Source organism: Musa acuminata, chromosome BXJ1-10 (assembly GCF_036884655.1).
Source record: "Musa acuminata AAA Group cultivar baxijiao chromosome BXJ1-10, Cavendish_Baxijiao_AAA, whole genome shotgun sequence".
NCBI lineage: Eukaryota > Viridiplantae > Streptophyta > Magnoliopsida > Zingiberales > Musaceae > Musa > Musa acuminata.
Genome location: NC_088336.1, coordinates 9812778 through 9839502, shown reverse-complemented (window position 1 = coordinate 9839502; position 26725 = coordinate 9812778). Strand labels below are relative to the sequence as shown.

Genomic DNA, 26725 nt, shown 5'->3' with positions numbered 1-26725 from the left:
AACAATCATGATTCATTTGGATAATCTTCCTCTTTTGTAAATGACAAAAAGAAACATAGGAGAAAAGGATCTCAATTTATGCATATGAATTCTTCAATCATCATGCATAGTATAAAATCATCAAGCATGGTACCAAAACTTTTAATATTTTCATTACATTTTATATCATTATGCATCACTAAATCATCAAACATGATTTCATTAAACATAAAGCATTTTCAATTAAAATCAACATCAAAAAGCAATACGGAAATCATCAAGATACACCTTATTGCTTCTTAAAAACATACATAAGATTAATCTTATTATATGTACAAGCATTAGATTTAAATCTAACATTTTGTTCCTTTATGATAAAACATGTAATTTTTATGATCATTTTTTTAATAGTTTATATATAATTTTTCACATATTGAAAAACTCAAATGAGAGTTTTTTTACTTTCTTTATATTTGAATTTATGGAATATTGTCTGTTACGGTAAGTAACTTTTCGAGCCGTGACCTTCAGGTCGACGCGGCTGGTTCAGGGCTCCAAATGGTTGGGATCAGACGTGGCTCCCCTTGGAACCTTGAGGTGGCTGAGGCAGGGGATCTGGCTGGAAAGTTCTGCGACGCCGAGTGGACTCAGCAGCGGTCGAGTACCTGCACACAGGTCGGGTCGGTAGCTCGGCCCGACCCCTCCGACGATCAAGTCAGTGATGCGGAGAGGAGTTGTTTTTTGTGAGCCATCCTCCCCCTAGGCTGTTGGGAGCTAGGGAGTATTTATAAAGGGGTTTTGATGTTACCTGATGTGCCGTCCTGCAGGAGTAGGGTCGTACCTCTGATGGCGTATGTCGTCGTCGTGGGCGTTGCGTGGAAGGCCGAGCTTCCGCAGGGTATGGGGAGCGTTAGTCAGCGCCTTCCCCTGCCTTGGCCGATCGTGAGGGGTCAACCGAGGAGGTCGATTGGGTATGGTGGGTATGGGTGCGTGTCGTGTTGGTGTTAATGCTCGCTCCCTGGGGCAGTGTGCCGCATAGGGGTGTCTGACGTGGGGGTGTATTACGTCAAATCTGGGGTGTTATGTCCAATCAGTTTTTACCCCTATCATATGACCCCCCCCCCCCCCCCGAAAGGAGCTATGCGTCGGTTTTGCCTGTTGGGAGTCCGATGCATGGCTTCTCGCTTCAGGCGGGCTGTTTATGCGGGTCTAAGGGGCACGATGCAGACGGACCGGTCGCGCGAACGCGTCTCGAGCAGCACAAGGCCGAGGCACGCGATTTAGTCGGGAGGCCGAGTATGATCGGACTTGGGGGCAACAGAACCGACGAGGGCCGAGGGGCACAACGCAGGCGAGGTGACCGCGCAGGTGTGGTTTTGGGAGGCGTAGAGCCGAGGGCTGAGGAGCACAACGCAGGCGGGGTGACCGCACAGGTGTCGTCTCGAGAGGCGTAGAGCCGAGGGCCGAGGAGCACAACGCAGGCGGGGTGACCGCGCAGGTGTGGTCTTGGGAGGCGTAGAGCCGAGGGCCGAGGAGCACAACGCAGGCGGGGTGACCGCGCACGTGTGGTCTCGGGAGGCGTAGAGCCGAGGGCCGAGGAGCACAACGCAGGCGGGGTGACCGCGTAAGTGTGGTCTCGGGAGGCGTAGAGCCGAGGGCCGAGGAGCACAATGCAGGCGGGGTGACCGCGCAGGTGTGGTTTCGGGAGGCGTAAAGCCGAGGGCCGAGGAGCACAACGCAGGCGGGGTGACCGCGCAGGTGTGGTCTCGGGATGGCGCAGAGCCGAGGGCCGAGGAGCACAACGCAGGCGGGGTGACCGCGCAGGTGTGGTCTCGAGATGGCGCAGAGCCGAGGGCCGAGGAGCACAACGCAGGCGGGGTGACCGCGCAGGTGTGGTCTCGGGATGGCGCAGAGCCGAGGGCAGAGGGCCGAGGAGCACAACGCAGGCGGGGTGACCGCGCAGGTGTGGTCTCGGAATGGAGCAGAGCCGAGGGGCACGACAGGCGTACTGGCGGCACTGGTCTGTCTCGGGAACATGGGGCCAAGGAGCACGACGCAGGCGGGGTGACCGCGCAGGTGTGGTCTTGGTCATCATGTTGCCGAGGAGCACGACATAGGCGAGCAGACAGTGCGGGTGTGGTCGCGAGGGCCATGCGGCCGAGTAGCATGATCAGGCGGGCAGGACGCGAGGACGCGGCCTTGGGTACAATGCGGCCGAGGAACACGACAGGCGGTCGGGCCGCGCCGAGGTGGATCTTGGCAGCGAGCGGCAGAGGTGCTCGGAGCAGGCAGGCTGCGACCGAGGGGCGAGACCCAGGTGGGTGGGCCGCCCTGAGGCAAACTCGGCAGCAAATATGGCCGAGGGGTCCGGCGCGGACGGGCTGGCCGCGCAGACGTGTCTCGGGGTTTATGGAGCCGAGGAGCACGACGCGGGCGTACTGGCGGCACTGGTCTGTCTCGGGAACATGGAGCCAAGGAGCACGACGCGGGTGGGGTGACCACGCAGGCGTGGTCGCGAGGGCCATGCGACCGAGTAGCACGATCAGGCGGGCAGGACGCAAGGACGCGGCCTCGGGCACCACGCGGCCGAGGAACACGACAGGCGGTCGAGCCGCGCCAAGGTGGATCTTGGCAGCGAGCGGCAGAGGTGCTCGGAGCAGGCAGGCTGCGACCGAGGGGCGAGACCCAGGTGGGTGGGCCGCCCTGAGGCAGACTCGGTAGTGAATATGGCCGAGGGGTCCGGCGCGGACGGGCTGGCCGCGCAGACGTGTCTTGGGGTTTATGGAGCCGAGGAGCACGACGCGGGCGTACTGGCGGCACTGGTCTGTCTCGGGAACATGGAGCCAAGGAGCACGACGCGGGCGGGGTAACCGCACAAGCGTGGTCGCGAGGGCCATGCGACCGAGTAGCACGATCAGGCGGGCAGGACGCGAGGATGCGGCCTCGGGCACCACGCGGCCGAGGAACACGACAGGCGGTCGAGCCACGCCGAGGTGGATCTTGGCAGCGAGCGGCAGAGGTGCTCGGTATAGGCAGGCCGCGAGCGAGGTGGTGGCCTCGGGCGTGATACGATCGGGGCGGTACTTGGTTCTTGACCATCGATTGGCCGTTCGACCGTGCGCGGGCGCGGGCGGCCAGGTTGCTTTTTCCCTAGGGAAGATCAAAGGGCCACCCCTTTTGAGAGTCGCTAGTTTTCGAGGTTGACATGATTAGCTGCTCCGTACTTTGCACCGCGCTGCAATTAAATGCCGCACCAAGCCATAGTTATGGCGATGCGATGTTTGTGTCTTCGCAACGCACCTCAGGAGAGGAAAGGTCGCTGTTGCTAGTCATAGGTGCCCAGCAAGCCAATCACGTGAGTGATGGCACGTGTGACTTGATACAGAATCTTTTTGCTTATTATATTTTGGCATATATCACTTTATAACTATTGCATAAATGCATATATATATTGTGATGTCCTTGGATTTGTGCAATGGGAATCGGATCGTGATGAGATTACGATAATGAGATCGATTCACCTTTAAACACATATCCCAAATAATCCCGGTCATAGGTTACTCGAGAGGGACATTGTGATAACCGGATAGACTGGTGTGCTGTATACCCGTCCATATGATGGATGCAGCTGGTCTCATAGCTGCTCGTGTAGGGACACTAGGGATACAGTACAGGTGCTCATTGGAGAATGAGTTCACTGATTGATCCGCTTACGGAATGCTGGATGGTTGATGATGCCTTATTGTCAGACAGCGATTCCGTAGTCCTAGTGGTGTATCTGGTCCTTAGACTTGAGACACCAAGGATGTCCTGTATGAGTGCTCCACTCTTTGATACTAGACTTATAGGTTTGGCTGTCCCCAGATCTAGTACAGCTGGTCATTGGGAGTGGTAGTCGACCTTACGAGGGCTATTGAGTGTCAATAGAGGATCATCCACTCTCGGCGTCATGAGAGGAATATCCTATGTGTTCTTGCTCAGACAAATCCCTGGCCAGGGTCATTCGGGTTGAGAGAGAAAGAGTTCTCCGGGAGAATCCGATTAGAGCGAGACTCGAGTAGAAACCGTATGGGTCTGACAGCACCATGCTCGATATACAGTCTCTGGGATATTAGATGGATGAGGGACTATAGGTACATGGTAACTAAGGACAGACAGGTCCAATGGATTGGATTCCCCTGTATCGTCTGGGGACTACGGCGTAGTGGCCTAGTACATCCGTAATCGATGAGTCGAGTGAATTATTACAGAGATAATAATTCACTGAGTTAGAAGGAGTTCTGACAGGTATGACTCACGGCCAGCTCGATATTGGGCCTAGAGGGTCACACACATATGGTAGGTATTGCGATGAGTAGAGGTTCGGATATGAGATATCCGACGGAGCCCTTGTCTTATTGGATGCAGATCCAATACCCATTAGGGAAGGACCCATTAGGGTTTGACACGGGATCTCTATAAATAGGAGGGATTCACAGCCTCATAGGCTAGAGTCTTTGCTTGCCTTTCCTATTCTCCTCTCCCTCTCCACCTCAGAGTAGGCCTGGAGTTTTGAGGAGCGTCGTAGGCCTGGAGTTTTGAGGTCGCAACCTTGCTGTGTGGATCACCGCTAGAGAGGAGGACGCTTGACCTCCTTCACCCTCTCCTAAGGATCTGCAAGGAAACAGGGATATACGATCTCCCTAGGTAACACAATCTCTATACGCAGTTTTGTGTTTTGCGGATTTTTCGCACCAATCTTTGCACGACGACGAACATCTTTTTGGGAATCGGGGATTTTGTTTTCTTGTTCTTCTGCTGCGCATATGATGTCGCCCCAATGATTTCCCAACAGCTGTTTCGGCGGGAAGCACGCTATAAGTAGCGCTCCATTGGCCTCTTTCACTTCCTGGTGCCTGCACTCACTTCGACCCCCTCTTTGGGTGATCTAGCCTAGCACTCCTCAGCTGCCCTACCTTTTCCAAAGCTCGGTAAGGATGGCTTCTCCTCCTTTGTTCTCTCCTTCTTCGCCTCCTCTTTCTGGTACCGTCGGCGAGGAGGCGGTGTCGGCGAGCTCCCGCTCGTCGTCCGAGGAAAGGGCCACCAAAGCCCTCGAATCGCTGATGTGGCCGCACGACCTCAACTCCACCGTGAGCGAGTCGTCACTTGGCCTCCTTCGGGACCGTTACGGTATCCCGGCGGAATTCACGCTCATTGCCCCCGAGCCAGGGTAGCGGGCGTATGATCCCATACCTAGGGGCTTTGCCCTAACTGTGGATGCCTTCGAGGCCAGGCTACGCCTTCCGTTCCATCCAGTCATAACCTACTGCGTCTCGTGGTGGCGCATCTCTCCTTCTCAGATGGCGGTGAATTCCTAGCGCTATCTGGTGGCGTTCCTTGGGGAATGTCACTATGCCAAAATCACCCCGAGCCGGTCTCTTTTCCTTTCTTGCTTTCGTCTGTACAGAGGGTCGGGGGTCTATTACTTGTCCGCCCGATCGGGTTTCCGGGTCAGCGGGGCTCCTTCCAGCAACAAGGGGTGGAAGGAGCGTTTCTTCTACGTTTGCCATCCGGAGAGCTGGAACTTCGGGCTCCGGTGGGCGGCGCGCGTGGTCGATAATACTGCCCCGGTCTTGGATGAGGGGGAGCTCCAGGCCCTTCGAAGATTGAAGGAGATCCTCCCGTCCTCCAGAGTCATCCGAAAGAGGACCGAGGCGTGGTTGGTCGAGGCGGGCTTGAGCCCAGTACCTCGAGGTATGCCTTGAAAAGGAGGTGGCGGCAGGCCTTCCTGTTTTATTTCTCTTTTGGAATACTAACCGAGGTCGATATGTTGGAGCAGAAATGGTGAACCTCACTTTAGTGCGTGGAGGACGCGCTCCATCGGCTGCATCTCCACGGCGCCAAATCAGCCTGGGCGTCGGCACAAGAGAGGCGCCGGTGGAGCTCGAGATCGGCCATCCTCGAAAGAAGGCCAAGGTTGCCGCTCCGAAGAAGCCGACTCCCCCAAAGGCTCAGGAAAGCGAAGGGGCGGCGGAGTCGGGCTCGCGCGGCCGGCGAGGAGGGCGAGGTCGGGGCGAGGCCGGCCCGAGCAATGAGGGGGCGGGGAAGGCGCCTAGGGAGCCCTCGATCCGGGACCTGTGTCGCCTATCCGCGGGGCCGCCGAACGACATCTATCAGGCGCGCCTGATGGGCGAGCTTTCAGAAGGCCAGCCCTCCGACCGGTTGGTAGCCCGCTGGGGGGGGCTGACCCGCGGGACCCGGGTGTGGGCTGATGGGGAGACCGCAACCGCGTTCATCCGAGGAGGGCTGCACCCCGACATGGCTCGCGAGATGTACACTATGCCCTCGGATGTCCTGCTTGGTAAATCTGTGAAATCATTGCTGTGGGTAAGTGTTCCGCTGTCGACTTCCAACCTATGTTTTGTCCGAGGGTGGTTCTGACTTTCCTTCTGCAGGGCCAGCACTACGCGATGGCGTTGGCAGATCGCGTTCGAGACGCAGGTCGGGCCCTGGGCATCTTGTGCGACCGTAATGCCGAGCTGCGCAGGCAGCTCGAGGAGGTTCGTGCGGGGGCGGCTCCGGAGGCGGTTGCGGCGGCCGAGCAACGCTCCTCGGAGCTTGAGGCAGAAGTGGCGCGCCTCCGGGCTGAGGCTGGGGCGACCGACCAACGCATGTCGGCGCTGGAGGCCGAGGTGAAGGAGGCTGAGGAGGAGAAAAGCAATCTCCGAGGGCTCCTAAGGGGGCCGCAGACCGAGGCTCGCCTGGTCCGAGGCGAGGTGGCCACCCTGACCCAGCGGTTGGAGGGAGCCCTGGTTGACGCAAAGGGGGCCTCGGAAGCTCTCGTGGCTGAGCGGGAGCGGCGTCCAGAGAAGGACAAGGAAATAATCGAAGTCTACAAGCAATCCTCAGGCTTCCAGCTTGGGCTGGTTCGGTCAGGGCAGGTCACCTACGAGTACGGGTACCGGATTGCCCTGGGCCGGTTCCAGACGCGCCATCCCGGGTTGGAGGTCGAGGTGGATCCATTTACCTCGCACCCCGAGGATTTAGATGTAGACATGCCGGAGGAAGTTCCTTTCGACGATAGCGTCGGGGGTTCCGATGGTTAGGATAGTCTTGAGGTCGGCTCGGCTGAGCTGTTTTTGAGCCTTGTAACCTTTTGTAATTTTCAATTCCTGTCGCAGTTGAGACTTGTAATTCCATGCTTCAGAAATAAAGAAGTCTTTCCCCAGTATGTCTTTCAGCTTTGAAAATTGAGTCTTGTGATTCCAATTGAGTCTTGTAATTCCATGCTTGAATCTTGGAAGCCACTTTGGAAGAGAAATATTCTCTTTTAGCCGACCAATTTCGCATAGGCAAAGACCTCAGACAAAAAACCTTTTAAGGTTCTGGACGTTCCATGTTCTCGGCAAAGAGGACCCGTCCATTGTCGTGAGCCGATAAGTGCCCGATCGGACCACCCCGGTGACCCGATAAGGTCCCTCCCACTTGGGGGCCATCTTCCCCCTTGTTCGGGTCGGGTCACTTGTTGAATCTCGGATTTTTATGATGAAGTCAATTGTCATTTGTTTGTCTAATCTGTGTGTTGAGATAAGTGTGCAGGATTAACTATGATGAAAGTAAGACATGCAGCAGGAGTTGCGCCAGAATGATCACGTTAGGAGTTCGAGAGCTCGACGGAAGTTCGGACAGTCGTCGGAGGTTCTGCGGGAACAAATCCGAGAAGTCAAGAAGCTTGCCAAAGGAGCTCGTCGGAACTTGCCAAGTGGATCGTCGCAAGTCCAGGAGTTTGCCGGGAGTCCGTAGGAGGATCACCGAGGGTTCGTCGGATGATTGACGGAAGTTCGCCGGAAACTCGCCGGAAGAAGCGATTGACGCATCGGAGCAAGCTGCAGAGTTTATCTTAGGAAATAATCGTAGTTAGCACATTGATTAAGTTAGAAATGGGAGGTGATCCCATTAGCTTAATCTTGGGGCAATTGGGCCCCTGAAAGAATCAAATTGGGTCAAATGAAGTAAACCATTTGGACCCAGGTTGCTGTGGGAGGTGCAACCGCCCAGGCAGGGAGGTAGCACCGCCCAGGCTAAGTCTCCCAGCGAGGTTGGGCGGTGCAACCGCCCCAGCCAGGAGGTGCAACCGCCCAGGGCTCAATCTCCGAGCGAGACTGGGCGGTGCAACCTCCTCTGTCAGGAGGTAGCACCGCCAGAGCTCAAGTTTCGAGCTCTGCCAGGCGGTGCAACCTCTCCAGTCAAGCGGTGCAACCGCCTGAGCTCAGTCTTCGAGCTATGGCAGAGAGGTGCAACCGCCCCTGACAGAGGTAGCACCGCCCAGAGGCTCAGTCTTCGAGCTCTGCCAAGCGGTGCAACCTCTCCAGTCAGGAGGTGCAACCGCCTGATCCCGGAATTCCGGGATTTAATCGTTTTGAGCTCCAAATTTGAACTGGGTTGGGGCCTATAAATACCCCACCCATTCAGCACTGAATAGACAGAGATCCACACCGAATTCTTGATCTTTTCAGTGATTCTAAGAGCTCAAATTTGTGTAAAGTCCAAAAGTTCTCCTCTTTTCTGTTCTTCAAGTCTTGAGTTGTAAAGAGAGGAGAGAAAGGATCTGTAAGGGTTGTCTCCTGAGCCCGTCAAAAGGAGAGAAACTGTAAAAGGGCAGTTGGCCTTCGCTTATTGAAGGAAGGCCTTTAGTTGACGTCGGTGACCTCGCCGGTGGAGGAAGCCAAAAGTGGAGTAGGTCAAGACTGACCGAACCACTCTAAATCTCTGGTTTGCGTTTATTTTGAGCACTTTATCATTACTGCAAACCTCCTACATAGCTACTACTCTCTGCGCTTTTACGAACAAGTTTCTAAGTTCTAATCTTTCCGAATCTGCATTCAGACGTAAAAAGGTGTTTTCATACGATCTTTACATTGCAGCTTACATTTACGTCTTGAATCTATTTATAACTGCGAACTGTCTTCTGCGCTTTTACGAACGAGTTTCTGTGCAGTTTACGTTTACGTCTTGATTCCATTTATAACTGCAAACTGTCTTCTGCGCTTTTACGAACGAGTTTCTGTGTAGTTTACGTTTACGTCTTGATTCCATTTATAACTGCAAACTATCTTCTGCGCTTTTACGAACGAGTTTCTGTGCAGTTTACGTTTACGTCTTGATTCCATTTATAACTGCAAACTGTCATCTGCGCTTAGACGCCAACTGCGTTTAGACGCAAACTGCATTTAGACGTAAACTGTGTTTAGACGTAAACTGTGTTTAGACGCAAACTGCGTTTAGACGTAAACTGCGCTTAGACGCAAACTGCGCTTAGACGCAAACTGCGCTTAGACGCAAACAGTGTTTAGACGCAAACTGTGTTTAGACGCAAACTGCGCTTAGACGCAATCTGCATTTAGACGCAAAACTGCATTTAGATGCAAACTGCGCAAACTGCACTTAGATACAAACTGTAAATCGGCTTTTGCATCATAATAATTTTTTATCGAACGAACGCAGCTTTCGTTTTTAATCGCTGTAAGATTTCCGCTGCACTAATTCACCCCCCCCCCCCTCTTAGTGCTCTCGATCCTAACAATTGGTATCAGAGCCCGGTTAACTCTCAAAAGGATTAAAACCCAAGAGAGATGGCTTACGCCGGAAACCAAGAGGGCCATTCTATTACACGTCCACCCATGTTTAATGGGACGAACTACACCTATTGGAAGACCCGAATGAGGATCTTTCTTATTTCTATGGACGTTGATCTTTGGAATCTTGTCGAGAATGGTTTTTCAAAGTCTTCTCTTCCAATGATCGATTGGAATGATTTGGAGAAGAAGGCTTTCGCTCTTAATGCAAAGGCTATGAATGCCTTATTTTGCGCACTTGATAAAAACGAGTTTAATCGTGTTTCGATCTGTGAAACTACATTTGATATTTGGCACACACTCGAAGTGACTCATGAAGGCACAAGTAGAGTGAAAGAGTCAAAAATCAACCTTTTGTTACACTCTTTCGAACTTTTTCGGATGAAACCGAGTGAGACTATTGGCGACATGTTTACCCGTTTCACGGATGTCGTCAACGATCTAAAAGGACTCGGAAAAAGTTTTTCGGATTTTGAGCTCGTAAATAAAATTCTAAGATCCCTTCCTAAGAGTTGGGATCCTAAAGTCGCTGCTATTCAAGAGGCAAAAGATCTAAACAACTTCCCTCTTGAAGAACTAATCGGGTCACTAATGACCTACGAGATGACTTGTAAAGCTCATGAAGAGCAAGAAGACATCCTTCCAAAGAACAAGAAGGATATGACACTTAAGACTTCAGAAGACCACTTGAGAGAAAACTCAAGTGATGAGGACTGTGACGATGACTTGGCACTTCTAACAAGAAAATTTAAAAAGTTCATTAAAAGAAACAAGTTTAAGAATGATACTAAAAATAAACTTGAACCCAAGAAGGATCAAGTTATTTGCTATGAGTGCAAAAAGTCGGGACACTACAAGAGTGATTGTCCACAAGCCAAGAAAAGGACAACAAAGAAGAAGGCGCTCAAAGCAACATGGGATGATTCGAGCGCATCCGAAGAAGAGGAGTCTGATAAGACCCTAAAGTCTTATCGTAGGCTCTGATACCAAATGATAGGCTCTGATACCAAATGATAAGACCCTAAAGCCTTATCGTAGAAGAAAGAGGAGAAATGGGGATGATAATGATCTCTTCGAGGGGATCGGCCTCCTTGATCGCTTCGAGGGGATCGGCCCTCCTTGATCGCTTCGAGGGGATCGGCCCTCCTTGATCACTTCGAGGGGATCGGCCTCCTAGGGTTTGTCCAAAGACAGAATAGTATTTTTCATAGCTTACCGAAAAGAAGCAGTTACATCCCTATTTACAGAGTTCCACCCAAAGTCCATCAAGACTTGAACTCTAATAATAAATAAATATTAAATAAACGTCTACTTGACTCTAACTGAACCAAACCGACTCAATAAACAACTGGACTAAACAGACTCAATAAACATTATTCAAAAGCTTAGAAAAAGGGTCCTAATAGTTCCTCCCTCTTCAAATCAGCCTTGTCCTCAAAGCTGAGCAACATCAATCTCAGGGAGCTTCTCTTTCAGCACTTTAGCCATAGACTATCTGCAACGCATCACAACCTGTTGATCAAGTAAGTATGGTCTCCACTTTTTGAGAGTGTAAGCAACAGGTCGATCTTTCAGTGTAGTAATTGTTGCATGAAACTTCTGGCCCTGTATAATCAATTTTATCTTTGAACCTTTGCTATCACAAGTGAAAATCCGTCCATTAATGATCTTTACTTCGAGTCTGTCATTGTCTTCAATGTGATGGGCCAATCGATCAACAGTCTCACTGTCCATAGAATTATTAGTGCTACCGGTATCAATCAAAACTATAACAGGCTGATGTTCTAGAGTTTCGCCAACTTCCATAGTTTGCGGGTTAGAGTAGTCGGCTAAAATATGCATTGTATGTACGGCAGGTTCAACGTCTTCATTAGAACTTATACCTTCATGATCAGAGTCCAACTCTTCTGCTTTTGGTTCCTCTCCAATTGGCTCAATCAACATATGCTGCCCTTGTTTACATTGGTATTCCATACTCCACTTTTCATCATAGTACAAACCCTTTGCTGAATTTTTCTTGAGTTCTTCTTGGGTTAGTCCTCGGGTGTCAAGGCTTTGGTTGGGAATAGATATGGTGGGTGGCATATTGATCATCTGGTGGTTGTCACTTCTGTTTCCATGATTTTCCCTATTGAATTTTTTCTCATGTAGATGTGCAAATGAGATCGCAGCTATCATAGTACGTGGTTGACGAGCCTTAACTTCACACCGGATCTCTGGAATAAGACCTTCAATAAATGTATCCAGAAGTTGTCGTTCCGACCAATCTCTAGCTTGATTTGATAATCTTTCAAACCTACTCTGATATTCCAACACTGTAGAAGTCTGACAAATTTTTGAGAGCTGTCCATCCACCTTCATGTATGAGTAGATTGTGTCACAATCTTGGGGCCCTTTTCTAGTATTTCCATATCTGTGCAATGTAAAACTTGAGCTCCCACCTTGTTGAAATTTACTAAAACTCCCCAGTAAGTCCTTTTTGAAATCATTAAGTACTTCTTGTAACCGGTTCTCAATTCTAATTTCCAATGCTTCCATTTGTGCTTTCACTGAGTTGTCGGTGGCCATTTCGTAAGATTGCAAATCTGTAATCTCAACTCTTATTTTTGGTGTTGGTCAAGGGCATTAATCACTGCCCTACTCGGTGCTGTTGTTGTGATGCAATCGATGGTAGCACTATTGAAATGAAGGGTTGCTGCAAGGATACGGGGATGTACCTGTGTTCGCTGCGTGGGAGGCAATGATGCTTGCTGTGGTCGCTGCGTGGAGGGATCGCTACTGTTGAGGGCTGGGAGGCAGCGATGGTAGTGCGGCTAGGGGCAGCGTCGCCAAGGGCCTATCGCTGCGGTGGTTGTGACGGTGCGGATGGAAGGCAGCGTTGCTCTGTCTCTACCGCACTATGGAAGGAGGCGTTGGTGATGCCGAGGAATCACGTGCGGTTGAGGATGCGACGGTGCCGTTGGAGCAGTCGAGGTTAAGAAGAGGAGTCGGTACGTGCGTCGCCGAGGTTGAGGCTGCAGTGGAAAATAGGAATCGACGGTGGCAGGCTGGGCGGCAAGCGGCGTCGTCGCTGGCTGGGCAGCAGCGGCGACGGTGGTGGCAACCGGCGTTCGCAGCAGCAAGAGGACAGGCGACTGCTTTGCAGCAGCAAGTGGATTGCTCTGTTTCGGTCACCAAGGGGCAGAGCAAGGGGGAGTGGCAGCGGTAGTTCTCGCCCGAGCCAAGGGGGAGCGGCGGCTGGAAGGCGAGTGGCGGTCGCCTCACGGTGGCTGGCAGCGGTGGTGGGTCGGCTGGAAGGCGACGGCGCTCGAGGCGTGGCTGCGATCGACGAGGGGCTGCGGCAACAGAGGAAGCTCTGTTTCAGCAACCGCTGCAAGGAGGGGCTGCGGCAACCGGCGGTTGCGGCTGTGGTGCCGGCGGTCCTTCTCGCTCGAGCGAGATAGGAACGCGAAGAGAAGAGGTCGCTGGCCAGGTGATCGAGCGGAGGCGATGCGGCTGGGAACAAGGGCAATCCGTGAGTTGCCCTGTTTCGGTCGCCGCGAGGAGGGCGACAATCGGCCGTTGCGGCTGCGACCCAAGGGAAGGCGGTGGAGAGGCAGCGGTGGTGGCGCGGCTGGGAGCAGCGTCACCAACGATCGCCGAGGAGGAGAGGTCGAGCGGCTGCGCTGCGACGCAAGGGGAGGCGGGCGGCGGTAGTAGGGCTGGGATGGACGTTGGCAACGTCGTCTCCTGGCCGGGGAACAGCAGCGGCGGTGGTCGCCGGCCGGGAAGCGGGGCGATGGTGGGCGCTGGCCGGAGAGAAGCAGCGGCGGGTGGGCTGGCCGGAAGCAGGGGACGAAGGGGTGGCTGCGGCTTCTTCTTCCTCCCGTGTTTCTTCTTTTCCTTTTCTTTTTTTTCCTTTTTTTTTTTTTTTTTTGAACGAGATGACGAACTACAGCGTGAACGCCGAGGATCGCTGCTCTGATACCAAATGATAAGACCCTAAAGTCTTATCGTGGAAGAAAGAGGAGAAATGGGGATGATAATGATCTCTTCGAGGGGATCGGCCTCCTTGATCGCTTCGAGGGGATCGGCCCTCCTTGATCTCTTCGAGGGGATCGGCCCTCCTTGATCACTTCGAGGGGATCGGCCTCCTAGGGTTTGTCCAAAGACAGAATAGTATTTTTCATAGCTTACCGAAAAGAAGCAGTTACATCCCTATTTATAGAGTTCCACCCAAAGTCCATCAGGACTTGAACTCTAATAATAAATAAATATTAAATAAACGTCTACTTGACTCTTACTGAACCAAACCGACTCAATAAACAACTGGACTAAACAGACTCAATAAACATTATTCAAAAGCTTAGAAAAAGGGTCCTAACAGAGTCCAACACCGAGCAAGTTGCTCATTACGCCTTAATGGCCATCGGAGATGAGGTAACGAATTTATTAGATGCTGATTTATCTTTCGATGAATTATTAAATGTCTTTCATGACTTATTTGATGAATGCAAGATTATCAATAGAAAATACAAATTGCTAAAAAAGGAGCATGATAGTCTTACTTGTGATTTTGATAAGTTAAAAACTGAATATCATAATAGTTTAAATTCATGTATCAAATGCCATGATCTAGAAACTCTCCAAAAAGAAAACCTGCTACTTAAGGACACCTTGAAGAAATTCGAGGTTGGTAGCAAGTCATTGAACATGATCCTTGCAAACAAGGGTCACGTTCCAAAAAGGAGTGGAATTGGGTTTGTGAGAAGTCATCACCAAAATCCAACCACCTTCATAAAAGGCCCCATCTTACATGTTCAACACCAAGCCAAATGCAACTTTTGTTGCAAGTCTGGACACAAGACGCACTATTGTCCATTCAAGAAAATTAGTCCAAACAAACTGATTTGGGTTCCTAAAGGAACCATGATAAACTCTATGCAACATGATAAACAATGTAGATCTATCTTTGAGGCACCCAAAAGCAAATGGGTACCTAAAAATCATCCTTTCTTGTAGAAACCCACACCATCGCAAGCTAGGAGCAAGAGATGGTACCTTGATAGTGGATGCTCAAGGCATATGACCGGAGATCCATCTCAATTCTCTAAGCTCACTAGCATAGACGAAGGCTATGTCACCTTCGGAGACAACAACAGGGGTAAAATCACAAATGTGACATAGATACAATCCTATTCAAAATTAGAAATGTATGATTCCCAAATTCACATATCCTTGGATTTTCGAACCCATCAATTTCATCCGTTCATAACCTTCGAATCATGAAATGACTAACTTTGTCATGAACTTGCAAGACTTACCAATTTGAACAATCTGTCACAAACAAGTGTACGACATTTAAAGTATGCACGTCAAAAGATCTATCTTAATCGTGCAAAATTTCTTATCTTAAAATAAAAATTCTTACGTAATTACGTAAGTAAAGTTGATTAGTCTAAATGAAAATTCTTCTCAAAGTCAACAAACATACAAATCAGACCTCAACAGCCTGCAGAGGTTGGACCGCTCCAGCTGGAGGTAGCACCGCCGGCTGTCACGTAGTGCAAGCGGTTGCACCTCCCCAGCCAGCGGTTCAACCGCCCGCAACTCTGCCCCTTTTATAACTCAAGCTAGGACCGGCGGTGAAACCGACCCCAACTTATTTTCTTCCCTTCTCTACTCTCCCAAGCCTCCTCCATCCCCATTTCCCCCGTCTTAGCATCTCAAATACCCTTCATTTCAAAGCAAAGCATCAACATTCCCTCACTCTCTTGAAGATCCCTCTTTTGAAGACCTTATTAAGGTACTCTCTAAGAAGCCCTTAAACTCTGTTTCTTGATTCATTTACTTTTGCTCATCACTACTATTCTAAACAGCAGTAGTTATGGGATCTAGAAGATCCTCAAGGGATAAAGGGAAGAGGAGATTAGTAGAAGATTTTGACCTCACCCTTTTCGATTCAAAATACCATGCTGAAAAATTTACCTCTTTTGAACATAGGATTGTTAATAAGGGAAAATATGTAGATTTGAATGAGCTAAGAGACTTAGAAACAATCCAGTGGTTTGCAAACTTAGATCTACTCCCTATCTTACAAATTAATGAACCCATCTATCCAAGACTAGTTAGATTGTTTTACAACAACATACTAGTAGATGAAGAAGAAAGGATGTCCACCTATCTCTTAGGACAACACATTTCAATTACGGATAGATTCCTTTGCGACATGATAGGCATTCCCTTGAAAAGTAGAGGACTTTAGTTTAGAGGATCATGGGATGATGAAAATGTTGGAACAACATACGTTGAAGCCCTACAAACAATATTTGCCAATCCGAACTTAGCATTTGTTCCTAAAAGTTGTGAACATTTACTACCTCTAAACACTAAGGTACTTCATCACATCCTAACTAGTATCATTCTCCCTAAACAATATCATCATGATGAAGTAAGCCAATTAGAATTAGGAACTATGTATATGATCATGAAAGGACATGATATCTGTCTTGGTTATCTCATCCAACAAAACATGTTAGAACTATCTAAGAAAGACATGATGCTCCTATATGGTGGAATAATAACTAGAATAATGAAAGCCTACGATATTCTAATACCACCGGAAGAAGAAGTAATAAAAGTAGATAGATTCAGCATAATTAATAAAAATCTACTTCACCGATTAAGATGTTTTTATAGAAACAATAACTGGGTTAGAATGCCAAGAAGAACTGATCCCCCTCAACCAGAACCAGAACCGGAAACACCAGTCTTTAGGGGTACCCAATCTCCTCTGATCTGTCCCTTTGAGGAAACACATTCATTTGAGCAAACTCACACATCATCTGTCGAAGATATTGGGATTCAGATGGACTGATTCGAACAAAGACAAGAATGGCTTGAACATCGACAAGATCAAATCCTATCTGAGCTGCAGCAAATTCATCGACAATTTGACTCTTTATTTAGGCACTTTAACTTTCCACCTCATGAATGAGCTTGTATGAACACTATCATCCGTTGTTGTAAACTCCTCATGAAGGACTTTGTCTTTGATATGGTTGCCTGATATGTTGTAAACTTCTTATGTTACTCACCATAAAGAACTTTGTCTTGGTTACCTGATTTGTTGTAAACTCCGTATGTTACTCTTTATTTACCCTGATCTGTAAGCATATGCAAAGTTACAAACATCTCTTGTTGTTTATCTCGGATTTTACATTGAAATTAAATGTTTTGAAAACCTTGTGCCTTGATAAATATAAAGTGACATACCAATGTAGTTGATAAGTCAGTAATATGACATTGATACTAAACATCATCTTGTTGATATTTTTACAAAACCTCTAAGTGAAGAACAATTTGATTTTATAAGAAGAGAATTAGGAATGTTGATGTGTCCGAATACTTAAACTAGTCAAAATTATTTTTCGGACTTTATTGAATGATCAAATCACTTGATTACTATCATGCCTTGGTATCAATTGATTAAAATAACATGTTGGAAATGATGTGTCAATTATAAATTATGCTTTGAAATCAGTAGCATACTCATGTCCGAATGCATGGAAAAGTTTATCTCATTTTCGGATTTGCTTAACAATTTGAAATGCTAAAAATCGGATTTTCCTGTACACTCTTATGAAAATTTTTTTTAAAAATGAGTTTCTTCCTTCAAGCACAACGAATTGTAACATAACAAAGGGAAAAGATATACGTATCATGCCTTCCTTTATGTGCTTGATATCCTGCTTAAATTGTTCTCCTGGAATCATGTCTATCATACTTTTTGTTGATGACAAAGGGGGAGAAATATATTGAATTGATATGGTTGCTATCACCGACGCTGATATGTATGCTATCACTGATGTTGATATGATTGCTATCATTGCTATATTTTACATCGTACGAGCTGATATCTTACCATGTGATACAATGCTACACTTGCTAAAATATTCGAAATGTGTACATCATGTAATGATATCAAAATCTTGCTTCACAGCTTTACATGTCGATATCATATAATATGATGAATTGCTACAATTACCATCATTCAAACTTGTTATATTTGAAAATGAATATCAAGCCTTGACATCATCTTCAAAGAAATACATCATGATAGGAATCATGATGGGAATATGTCTCTTGAATTTATAAAGTTTTTAAATACAAGAAGTATGGCATATAGACAGAGGGAGTTAAGGTTAACTCCATTATCAATTGATTGTCATCATCAAAAAGGGTGAGATTGTTGAATCTCGGATTTTGATGATGAAGTCAATTGTCATTTGTTTGTCTAATCTGTGTGTTGAGATAAGTGTGCAGGATTAACTACGATGAAAGTAAGACATGCAGCAGGAGTTGCGCCGGAATGATCACGTTGGGAGTTCGAGAGCTCGACGGAAGTTCGGACAGTCGTCGGAGGTTCTGCGGGAACAAATCCGAGAAGTCAAGAAGCTTGCCAAAGGAGCTCGTCGGAACTTGCCAACTGGATCGTCGCAAGTCCAGGAGTTTGCCGGGAGTCCGCAGGAGGATCACCGAGGGTTCGTCGGATGATTGACGGAAGTTCGCCGGAAACTCGCCGGAAGAAGCGATTGACGCATCGGAGCAAGCTGCAGAGTTTGTCTTAGGAAATATCATAGTTAGCACATTGATTAAGTTAGAAATGGGAGGTGATTCCATTAGCTTAATCTTGGGGCAATTGGGCCCCTGAAAGAATCAAATTGGGTCAAATGAAGTAAACCATTTGGACCCAGGTTGCTGTGGGAGGTGCAACAGCCCAGGCAGGGAGGTAGCACCACCCAGGCTAAGTCTCCCAGCGAGGTTAGGCGGTGCAACCGCCCCAGCCAGGAGGTGAAGCCGCCCAGGGCTCAGTCTCCGAGCGAGACTGGGCGGTGCAACCTCCTCTGTCAGGAGGTAGCACCGCCAAAGCTCAAGTTTCGAGCTCTGCCAAGCGGTGCAACCTCTCCAGTCAGGCGGTGCAACCGCCTGAGCTCGGTCTTCGAGCTCTGGCAGAGAGGTGCAACCGCCCCTGACAGAGGTAGCACCGCCCAGAGGCTCAGTCTTCGAGCTCTGCTAGGCGGTGCAACCTCTCCAATCAGGAGGTGCAACCGCCTGATCCCGGAATTCCGGGATTTGATCGTTTTGAGCTCCAAATTTGAATTGGGTTGGGGCCTATAAATACCCCACCCATTCAGCACTGAATAGACAGAGATCCACACCGAATTCTTGATCTTTTCGGTGATTCTAAGAGCTCAAATTTGTGTAAAGTCCAAAAGTTCTCCTCTTTTCTGTTCTTCAAGTCTTGAGTTGTAAAGAGAGGAGAGAAAGGATCTGTAAGGGTTGTCTCCTGAGCCCGTTAAAAGGAGAGAAACTGTAAAAGGGCAGTTGGCCTTCGCCTATTGAAGGAAGGCCTCTAGTTGACGTCGGTGACCTCGCCGGTGGAGGAAGCCAAAAGTGGAGTAGGTCAAGACTGACCGAACCACTCTAAATCTCTGGTTTGCGTTTATTTTGAGCACTTTATCATTACTGCAAACCTCCTACATAGCTACTGCTCTCTCCGCTTTTACGAACAAGTTTCTAAGTTCTAATCTTTCTGAATCTGCATTCAGACGTAAAAAGGTGTTTTCGTACGATCTTTACATTGCAGCTTACATTTACGTCTTGAATCTGTTTATAACTGCGAACTGTCTTCTGCGCTTTTATGAACGAGTTTCTGTGCAGTTTACGTTTACGTCTTGATTCCATTTATAACTGCAAACTGTCTTCTGCGCTTTTACGAACGAGTTTCTGTGCAGTTTACGTTTACGTCTTGATTCCATTTATAATTGCAAACTGTCTTCTGCGCTTTTACGAACGAGTTTCTGTGCAGTTTACGTTTACGTCTTGATTCCATTTATAACTGCAAACTGTCATCTGCGCTTAGACGCCAACTGCGTTTAGACGCAAACTGCGTTTAGACGTAAACTGTGTTTAGACGTAAACTGTGTTTAGACGCAAACTGCGTTTAGACGTAAACTGCGCTTAGACGCAAACTGCGCTTAGACGCCAACTGCGCTTAGACACAAACTGTGTTTAGACGCAAACTGCGCTTAGACGCAAACAGTGTTTAGACGCAAACTGTGTTTAGACGTAAACTGCGCTTAGACGCAATCTGCATTTAGACGCAAAACTGCATTTAGATGCAAACTGTGCAAACTACACTTAGATACAAACTGTAAATCGGCTTTTGCATCATAATAATTTTTTATCGAACGAACGCAGCTTTCGTTTTTAATCGCTGTAAGATTTCCGCTGCACTAATTCACCCCCCCCCCTCTTAGTGCTCTCGATCCTAACATCACTGACCTCGGCCTTTCGTAGGACTAGATCGCCTAACCTGATCGGTCGAGGTTGTACCTTTCTGTTGTAGACCCTAGCGACGGCTCTCTGGTGAGAGAGGGCCTTTAGGTGCGCGTCGGCGCGTCGCTCCTCGAGTACGTCGAGGCTGGCACGAAGTCCTTCGTTCGAGGCTTCCTCGTCATAGCTCCTTGTCCGTAGGGTGGTGACAACCATCTCGGGCGGCAAGACAGCCTCAGTCCCGAACGTCAAGCTGTACGGGGACTCTCCAGTAGCGGCCTTGGGGGTGGTGCGCAGCGACCACAGTACGTTGGGGAGCTCGTCCGTCCAGGCCGATCGGGCCGCAGATACTCTTCTTTTAAGTCCGTTCAAGATGGATCGGTTGGTTGCCTCCGCCAGTCCGTTCGTCTGAGGATGGGCCACCGAACTGAACCTCAGTTGGATGCCATGGCCGGCACAGAACTCCCGGAACCTCCTGCCGGCGAACTAAGGTCCGTTGTCCGTAATAATGACCTTGGGTAGCCCGAACCGAGTCACTAGGTTTTTCCAGACGAACTTCTCCATTTGGTGTTCCGTGATCGTCGCCAGCGGCTCGGCCTCGACCCACTTTGTGAAGTAGTCAACTCCTACGATTATGTATTTCCGCTGCCCAGAAGCCGATGGGAAGGGTCCAAGCAGGTCCAACCCCCACTGCGCGAATGGCCATGCGCAATCGATGGGGCTGAGCGGGACCGCGGGCTGTCGGGGTGTGCGGGCGTGTAGCTGGCACGAACTGCACCGCTGTACGTAAGCTTTCGCGTCCCGACACATGGTCGGCCAGTAGTAGCCTTGGCAGAGTATTTTATGCGCCAAGGTTCGCCCGCCGATGTGTTCGCCGCTGACCCCCTCGTGAGTTTCAGCTAGGACCGTCTGGGCTTCATCAGGCTCCAAGCATCGCAGGAGGGGATAGGTGAAGGACCGTTTGTAAAGCCAGCCACTCTCCTTGGTGTACCACGCATTCGTACGACGCAGGCGTCGAGCTGCGACTTCGTCGAGGGGAAGGGTTTCATCCCGCTTGAAGCGCAGCAGCTCTTGTACCCACGTGAACGGCGCACTGCCTGGGGCCGTAGTTGCTACTTCGATGGTGCGAGCAGGGAGCTCCTCAATCTCCGACCATGCTTCGGGGGTTGGTCTTGCCACCAGCTTAGCGAGCGCGTCGGCTCGCTTGTTTTCCTCCCTCGGAACATTAGATAACGTAAAGTAAGGGAACTTCGCGGTTAGGTCCCTTACCCGTGCCAGGTATTTGGCCATGGTTGCGTCCCAAGCTTCGTATCCACCGCTGAGCTGTTCAGCCACAAGCTGCGAGTCGGTGAGGACGTGTATCGCGGCCACCTACATCTCGAGGGCCAGCCTTAACCCCGCTAGGAGCGCCTCGTACTCCGCCTCGTTGTTGGTGGCTTTAAACCCGAAGCGGAGGGAACGCTCGAACGAGCGTTTGTCTGGGGCGAGGAGAACCAGCTCCGCGCCAGCACCCCTCGAGTTAGCCGAGCCGTCCACGTGTAGGGTCCAGGCTTCGGGGGTTTGCTCGAGATCTCTGTCCTCCATCTGAGTTAACTCCGCGATGAAGTCGGCTACCGCCTGGGGAGACAGAGGCGAGCCGGGGGAGGTTGGCTAGGTGCTGCTTTATTTGTTTGAAAGCCTCCTCGCATTCCGGTGTCCATTGGAAGTTCTTCGGGTTTTTGAGCGCCTTGAAGAATGGGAGGCAGCGATCGCCCGATCGAGCGAGGAAGCGAGACAGGGCAACAAGCCTCCCGTTGAGTCGCTGTAGGTCTTTGATCATCCCGGGGGACTGCATACTGACTATTGCTTGAATCTTCTCCGGGTTGGCGTCAATTCCTCTCTCATGCACAATGAACCCAAGGAATTTCCCGGAGGTGACGCCGAAAGCGCATTTCGTGGGGTTGAGCCGCATGCCGAACTTGCGCAGCGTGGCGAACGCCTCGGCCAGGTCGGCAAGGTGCGTTCCGGCCTCTCGGCTTTTCACGATCATGTCGTCCACGTAGATTCCATGTTCCTCCCGATCTGATGGGCGAACATCTTGTTCACCGTTCTTCGGGAGGGGGTAGCAATCTTTAGGGCATGCATTGTTGAGACTGGTGTAGTCAACGCACATCCTCCAGCTTCCATTGTGTTTTTTCACCAGGACTACATTGGACAGCCATTGAGGATATTTGGCTTCTTTTATGAAGCCTGCTGCTAAGAGCCGGTCCACCTCTTCTTGTGCGGCGCGTTGTCGGTCAAGGGCCTGGCGCCGGGGCTTTTGCTTCACCGGGCGAGCGTCAGGTGGGATGTTGAGATGATGCTCCGCGACCTCTGGGTCGACACCCGTCATGTCCGATGGGGACCAGGCGAAGACGTCGGCATTTTCCCGCAGGAGACCAACGAGCTGCTCTCGTTCCCGCTCGGGCAGCTCCGATCCGATCCTGACCGTCTGTTCTGGCCGAGCTTCTCGCAAAGGTATGTCGAGAGTGGATCCCCTCGGTTCGGGATGAGGAGCCGGTTTTTTCGTTTCCCGCGGATCCTCCAGGGGCGCCTCGGTCCTGGCTCTCTTGCCCAATGATACGGCGGTAAGGTAGCACCGCCTGGATTCTCGGGGGCTTCCCGTGACTTCCCCGACTCCAGCACTGGTTGGGAATTTGATGGTCTGGTAGTAGGTCGAGACGACGGCTCTGACCTTGTTGAGGGTCGGCCGACCGAGTATGGCATTGTAAGCGTTGGGAAGGTCGGCCACCAAGAAAGTGGTCATCACCGTCTTCGACTTTGGCGGGGTCCCCAGAGTCAAGGGCAAAGTAACAGCCCCCAGGGGTGATATTGAATCTCTCGAGAAACCGGTGAGCGCCGAGCACATTGGGCTCAGATTCTCCCTGGCCAAGCCCAGCTTCTGGAAGGCGTCGAAGTAGAGTATGTCGGCCGAGCTCCCCGTGTCGACCATGATCCTCCTCATTTGCGCGTTGGCTACCTTGGCCGATATCACCAAGGCGTCGTCATGGTCGGGTCGCTCGGCAACTCCGGTTGGGAAGGTAATCTCGGGCTCGGGCTCGTGTCCCGAGGCTTCATCGGGAGCGGCTCAGGCATACGCCTTCCTGCCCGACATGGAGCCTCCTCCTAATGTGGGGCCCCCGGCTATCACATCGATGTGTCGCTCGACGGGGCCCTCTAGGCGAGGCGACTGCTCTTTGTTCGGCCGGAGGTACTGGCCGAGGTGACCTCTGAGGATGAGCTCCTCGATTTGCCTCTTCAACTCGTAGCACTGCTCAGTGTCGTGCCCGTGCTGCCGATGAAATCGGCAATACCTTGAACGGTCTGCGAGCTCCAACGGGTTCCTCATTGGGTGAGGGTCCTTGAGCAGCCCCTTCCCCTTCTTGTGTAGGAATATTTCAGTTCGGGATGAATTCAAGGCGGGAAGAGGAGGCCTTGGGTCAGGTCTGTCCATCTTTCGCCGGGAAGCGGCGGGTTGTTACTGTCGGGGTGGCTCCGACTTGACCTTTTTGTGCTCCTCCCGCTTTCCAGCCATCCAAGTCTCCGCGGCGATAAACTGACTGGCACGCTGGAGCATCTCGGGGACCGCGGCGGGGGGCCGCTCCACGAGCGACCAGAAGAACCTGGAGGGCCGCAGGCCTGTCATGAATGCCTGCATCAAGAGAGAGGGGTGAGCATCCGACAATCCACGAATTTGTGTCGTAAATCGGTTCACAAAATGGGAGAGGGGCTCGTCCTCCTTCTGGTTGAGCTCGAGGAGTAACGCCATGGACGGCTTTGGTCGGGCGTATGCCAGGAAATTAAGCTCGAAATCCTTGGCGAGCTGATCGAAGGAGGCGACGGTCCCTGGCTTCAGGCCGCTGTACCATGTGCGGGCTGGCCCCCGCAGAGTTGTTGGGAACGCCCTGCACATCAGGGCGTCAGAGGTCCCGAATAGCGCCATCTGGGCGCGAAAAGCGGCCACGTGGTCCGCTGGGTCGGTGGTGCCGTCATACGCGTCCAGCAAGGGGAGGCGGAAGTGCGGCGGGATCGCCTGATCTTGTATCTCGGGGGTGAACGGAGATCCTTGGTGTCCGTCCGCCCCGAGCTCTCCCTTTGACTTACGAACTTCCTGTTGTACCTCGTCAAGCCTTTGACTGACGAGGCGCAGTTGAGCTCGTAGGGCATTTGTCGAATCGGCAGTCGGAGCCTCGGGCTCGGGGCGGCTCGCCGTGTCTTTCGCTTCCCGGCTCCCGGGCCGAGTTGTGGGGTTTCGAGGTGAGCCAGGAAGCTCTGGAAGTGGTACGTGGGTCCGGACATGGGTCCCCCGTTGCTGTGAAGGCCGGGTCGCATGCAGAGGGGTCCGCTGGGAGACGATCGGGAAGATGGTCTGGACCATGCTTGTCAAGGCTTGGACTTGGTGGGGGAGGTCGTGAAAGGCCTCGGGCGATACTGACGATGGGCCGGCAGGTGCGCCGTGGGGAGGCGACAAGCCTGGGTCGTTGAACAATTGCCAGTAGCGTTCCGACACCGCTGCGGGGCGTTCGTCGCGAGTTTCGTCATGTGGGGGGTGTTCCCCCGGGGTGGGGAGCCCAGCGGTTGAGGGTCCGCCTAGGTGGATTCGCTGATCGCTTGACATTTGGGCGGCCCTCCTGCTAGCGCCAATCTGTTACGGTAAGTAACTTTTCGAGCCGTGACCTTCGGGTCGACACGGCTGGTTCAGGGCTCCAAATGGTTGGGATCAGACGTGGCTCCCCTTGGAATCTTGAGGTGGCTGAGGCAGGGGATCTGGCTGGAAAGTTCTGCGACGCCGAGTGGACTCAGCAGCGGTCGAGTACCTGCACACAGGTCGGGTCGGTAGCTCGGCCCGACCCCTCCGACGATCAAGTCAGTGATGCGGAGAGGAGTTGTTTTTTGTGAGCCATCCTCCCCCCAGGCCGTTGGAAGCCAGGGAGTATTTATAAAGGGGGTTTGATGTTACCTGATGTGTCGTCCTGCAGGAGTAGGGTCGTACCTCTGATGGCGTCTGTCGTCGTCGTGGGCGTTGTGTGGAAGGTCGAGCTTCCGCAGGGTATGGGGAGCATTAGTCAGCGCCTCCCCCTGCCTCAGCCGGTCGTGAGGGGTCAGCCGAGGAGGTCGATTGGGTACAGTGGGTATGGGTGCGTGTCGTGTCGGTGTTAATGCTCGCTCCCTGGGGCAGTGTGCCGCATAGGGGTGTCTGACATGGGGGTGTATTACGTCAAATCTGGGGTGTTATGTCCAATCAGTTTTTACCCCTATCATTATGCATCACTAAATCTGGGGTGTATTAATATTTTCATTACATTTTATATCATTATGCATCACTAAATCATCAAACATGATTTCATTAAACATAAAGCATTTTCAATTAAAATCAACATCAAAAAGCAATACGGAAATCATCAAGATACACCTTATTGCTTCTTAAAAACATACATAAGATTAATCTTATTATATGTACAAGCATTAGATTTAAATCTAACATTTTGTTCCTTTATGATAAAACATGTAATTTTCATGATCGTTTTTTTAATAATTTATATATAATTTTTCACATATTGAAAAACTCAAATGAGAGTTTTTTTACTTTCTTTATATTTGAATTTATGGAATATTGTCAAAAGCGGTTTTTGAATGCATTCTCTTCTAATGAACCATTGGAATGATTTGGAGAAGAAGACTTTTTCTTTAAATGCTAGAGTTATGAATGCTCTATTTTGCGCCTTAGATAAAAATTATTCAATCGGGTTTCTACTTGCGAAACGACTTTCGATATATGGCACACTCTTGAAATCACACATGAAGGCACTAGTAGAGTAAAAGATTCTAAGATAAATCTTTTAATGCATGATTTTAAACTTTTTCGTATAAAGCCAAGTAAAACTGTTGTTGACATATACACATGTTTTATGGATGTCGTCAATGGTTTAAAAGCTCTTGTCAAATGCTTTTCTAATTTTGAACTCGTTAACAAGATCTTAAGATCTCTTTCTAAAAATTGGGAATCGAAAGTAATGGCAATACAAGAAACAAAAAATCTTAGTAATTTTTCACTTGAAGAACTTTTTGGTTCATTGATGACATATGAAATGACGCACAACGCACAAAACGAACATGAGAACAACCTTCAAAAGAACAGGAAGGATTTCGGACTTAGAACAATCAAAGACTACTCGAGCATAAGCTCAAGTGATGGTGAACTTAAACTCATCACTATGAAATTTAAAAAGTTCATGAAACAAAAATTAAAAAGTAAAAAGAATGCAACTACTTACTATGAGCGCAAGAAGAGGGAAGCACTTTGGGATGAATCGAGCTCATCCGAAGATGAGGAGAAAATTAACAAAGGCGAGGTGGCAAACTACGCCTTAACGGCTTTTGACGATGAGGTAATCAAAATGCTCTTAGTTTACTTTGAAATTACATGATGCTTTTCATGGGTTATTTTTAATTAAGTTTAGAATAATTATTTTTCTTGAAAATTGCATGTTTAATAATATAATAAAAATACAAAAAAATTGGGATCAAGCTAGTAATTTTGAAGATGATTTATGTTTAATGAATTCATGCTTGATGAAATAATGTAATGATGATTTGAAATCATACTTAATGAGTTTAGCTTTCTAAATTATGCATGATGATTCTTGCAATTTATGGATTATCGATTTTTACCATAATGAAAGTAGCTTTTTTGGTTTTAAAAATGATGCATATTTTTTATTTGACATAAATGAAAAAGGCATGCTTATATGAAATAATGTAAGTATCATGCTTGACGATTTTATATTTAATTATGC

General features: G+C 49.7%; 1 protein-coding gene across 1 annotated transcript; it reads right to left on the bottom strand.

The window, feature by feature from the left end:
• Nucleotides 1-23406: 23406 nt before the first annotated feature.
• LOC135595110 (uncharacterized) lies at nt 23407-23871 on the bottom strand. The gene has a single exon (XM_065085628.1). It carries the CDS (start codon nt 23869-23871, stop codon nt 23407-23409), a length of 465 nt encoding a protein of 154 aa, XP_064941700.1.
• Nucleotides 23872-26725: the final 2854 nt, after the last annotated feature.

Excerpts from the sequence above, each read along its gene's own strand:
- LOC135595110 (XM_065085628.1), bottom strand. The coding sequence starts at position 23,871 with ATGGCGCTATTCGGGACCTCTGACGCCCTGATGTGCAGGGCGTTCCCA.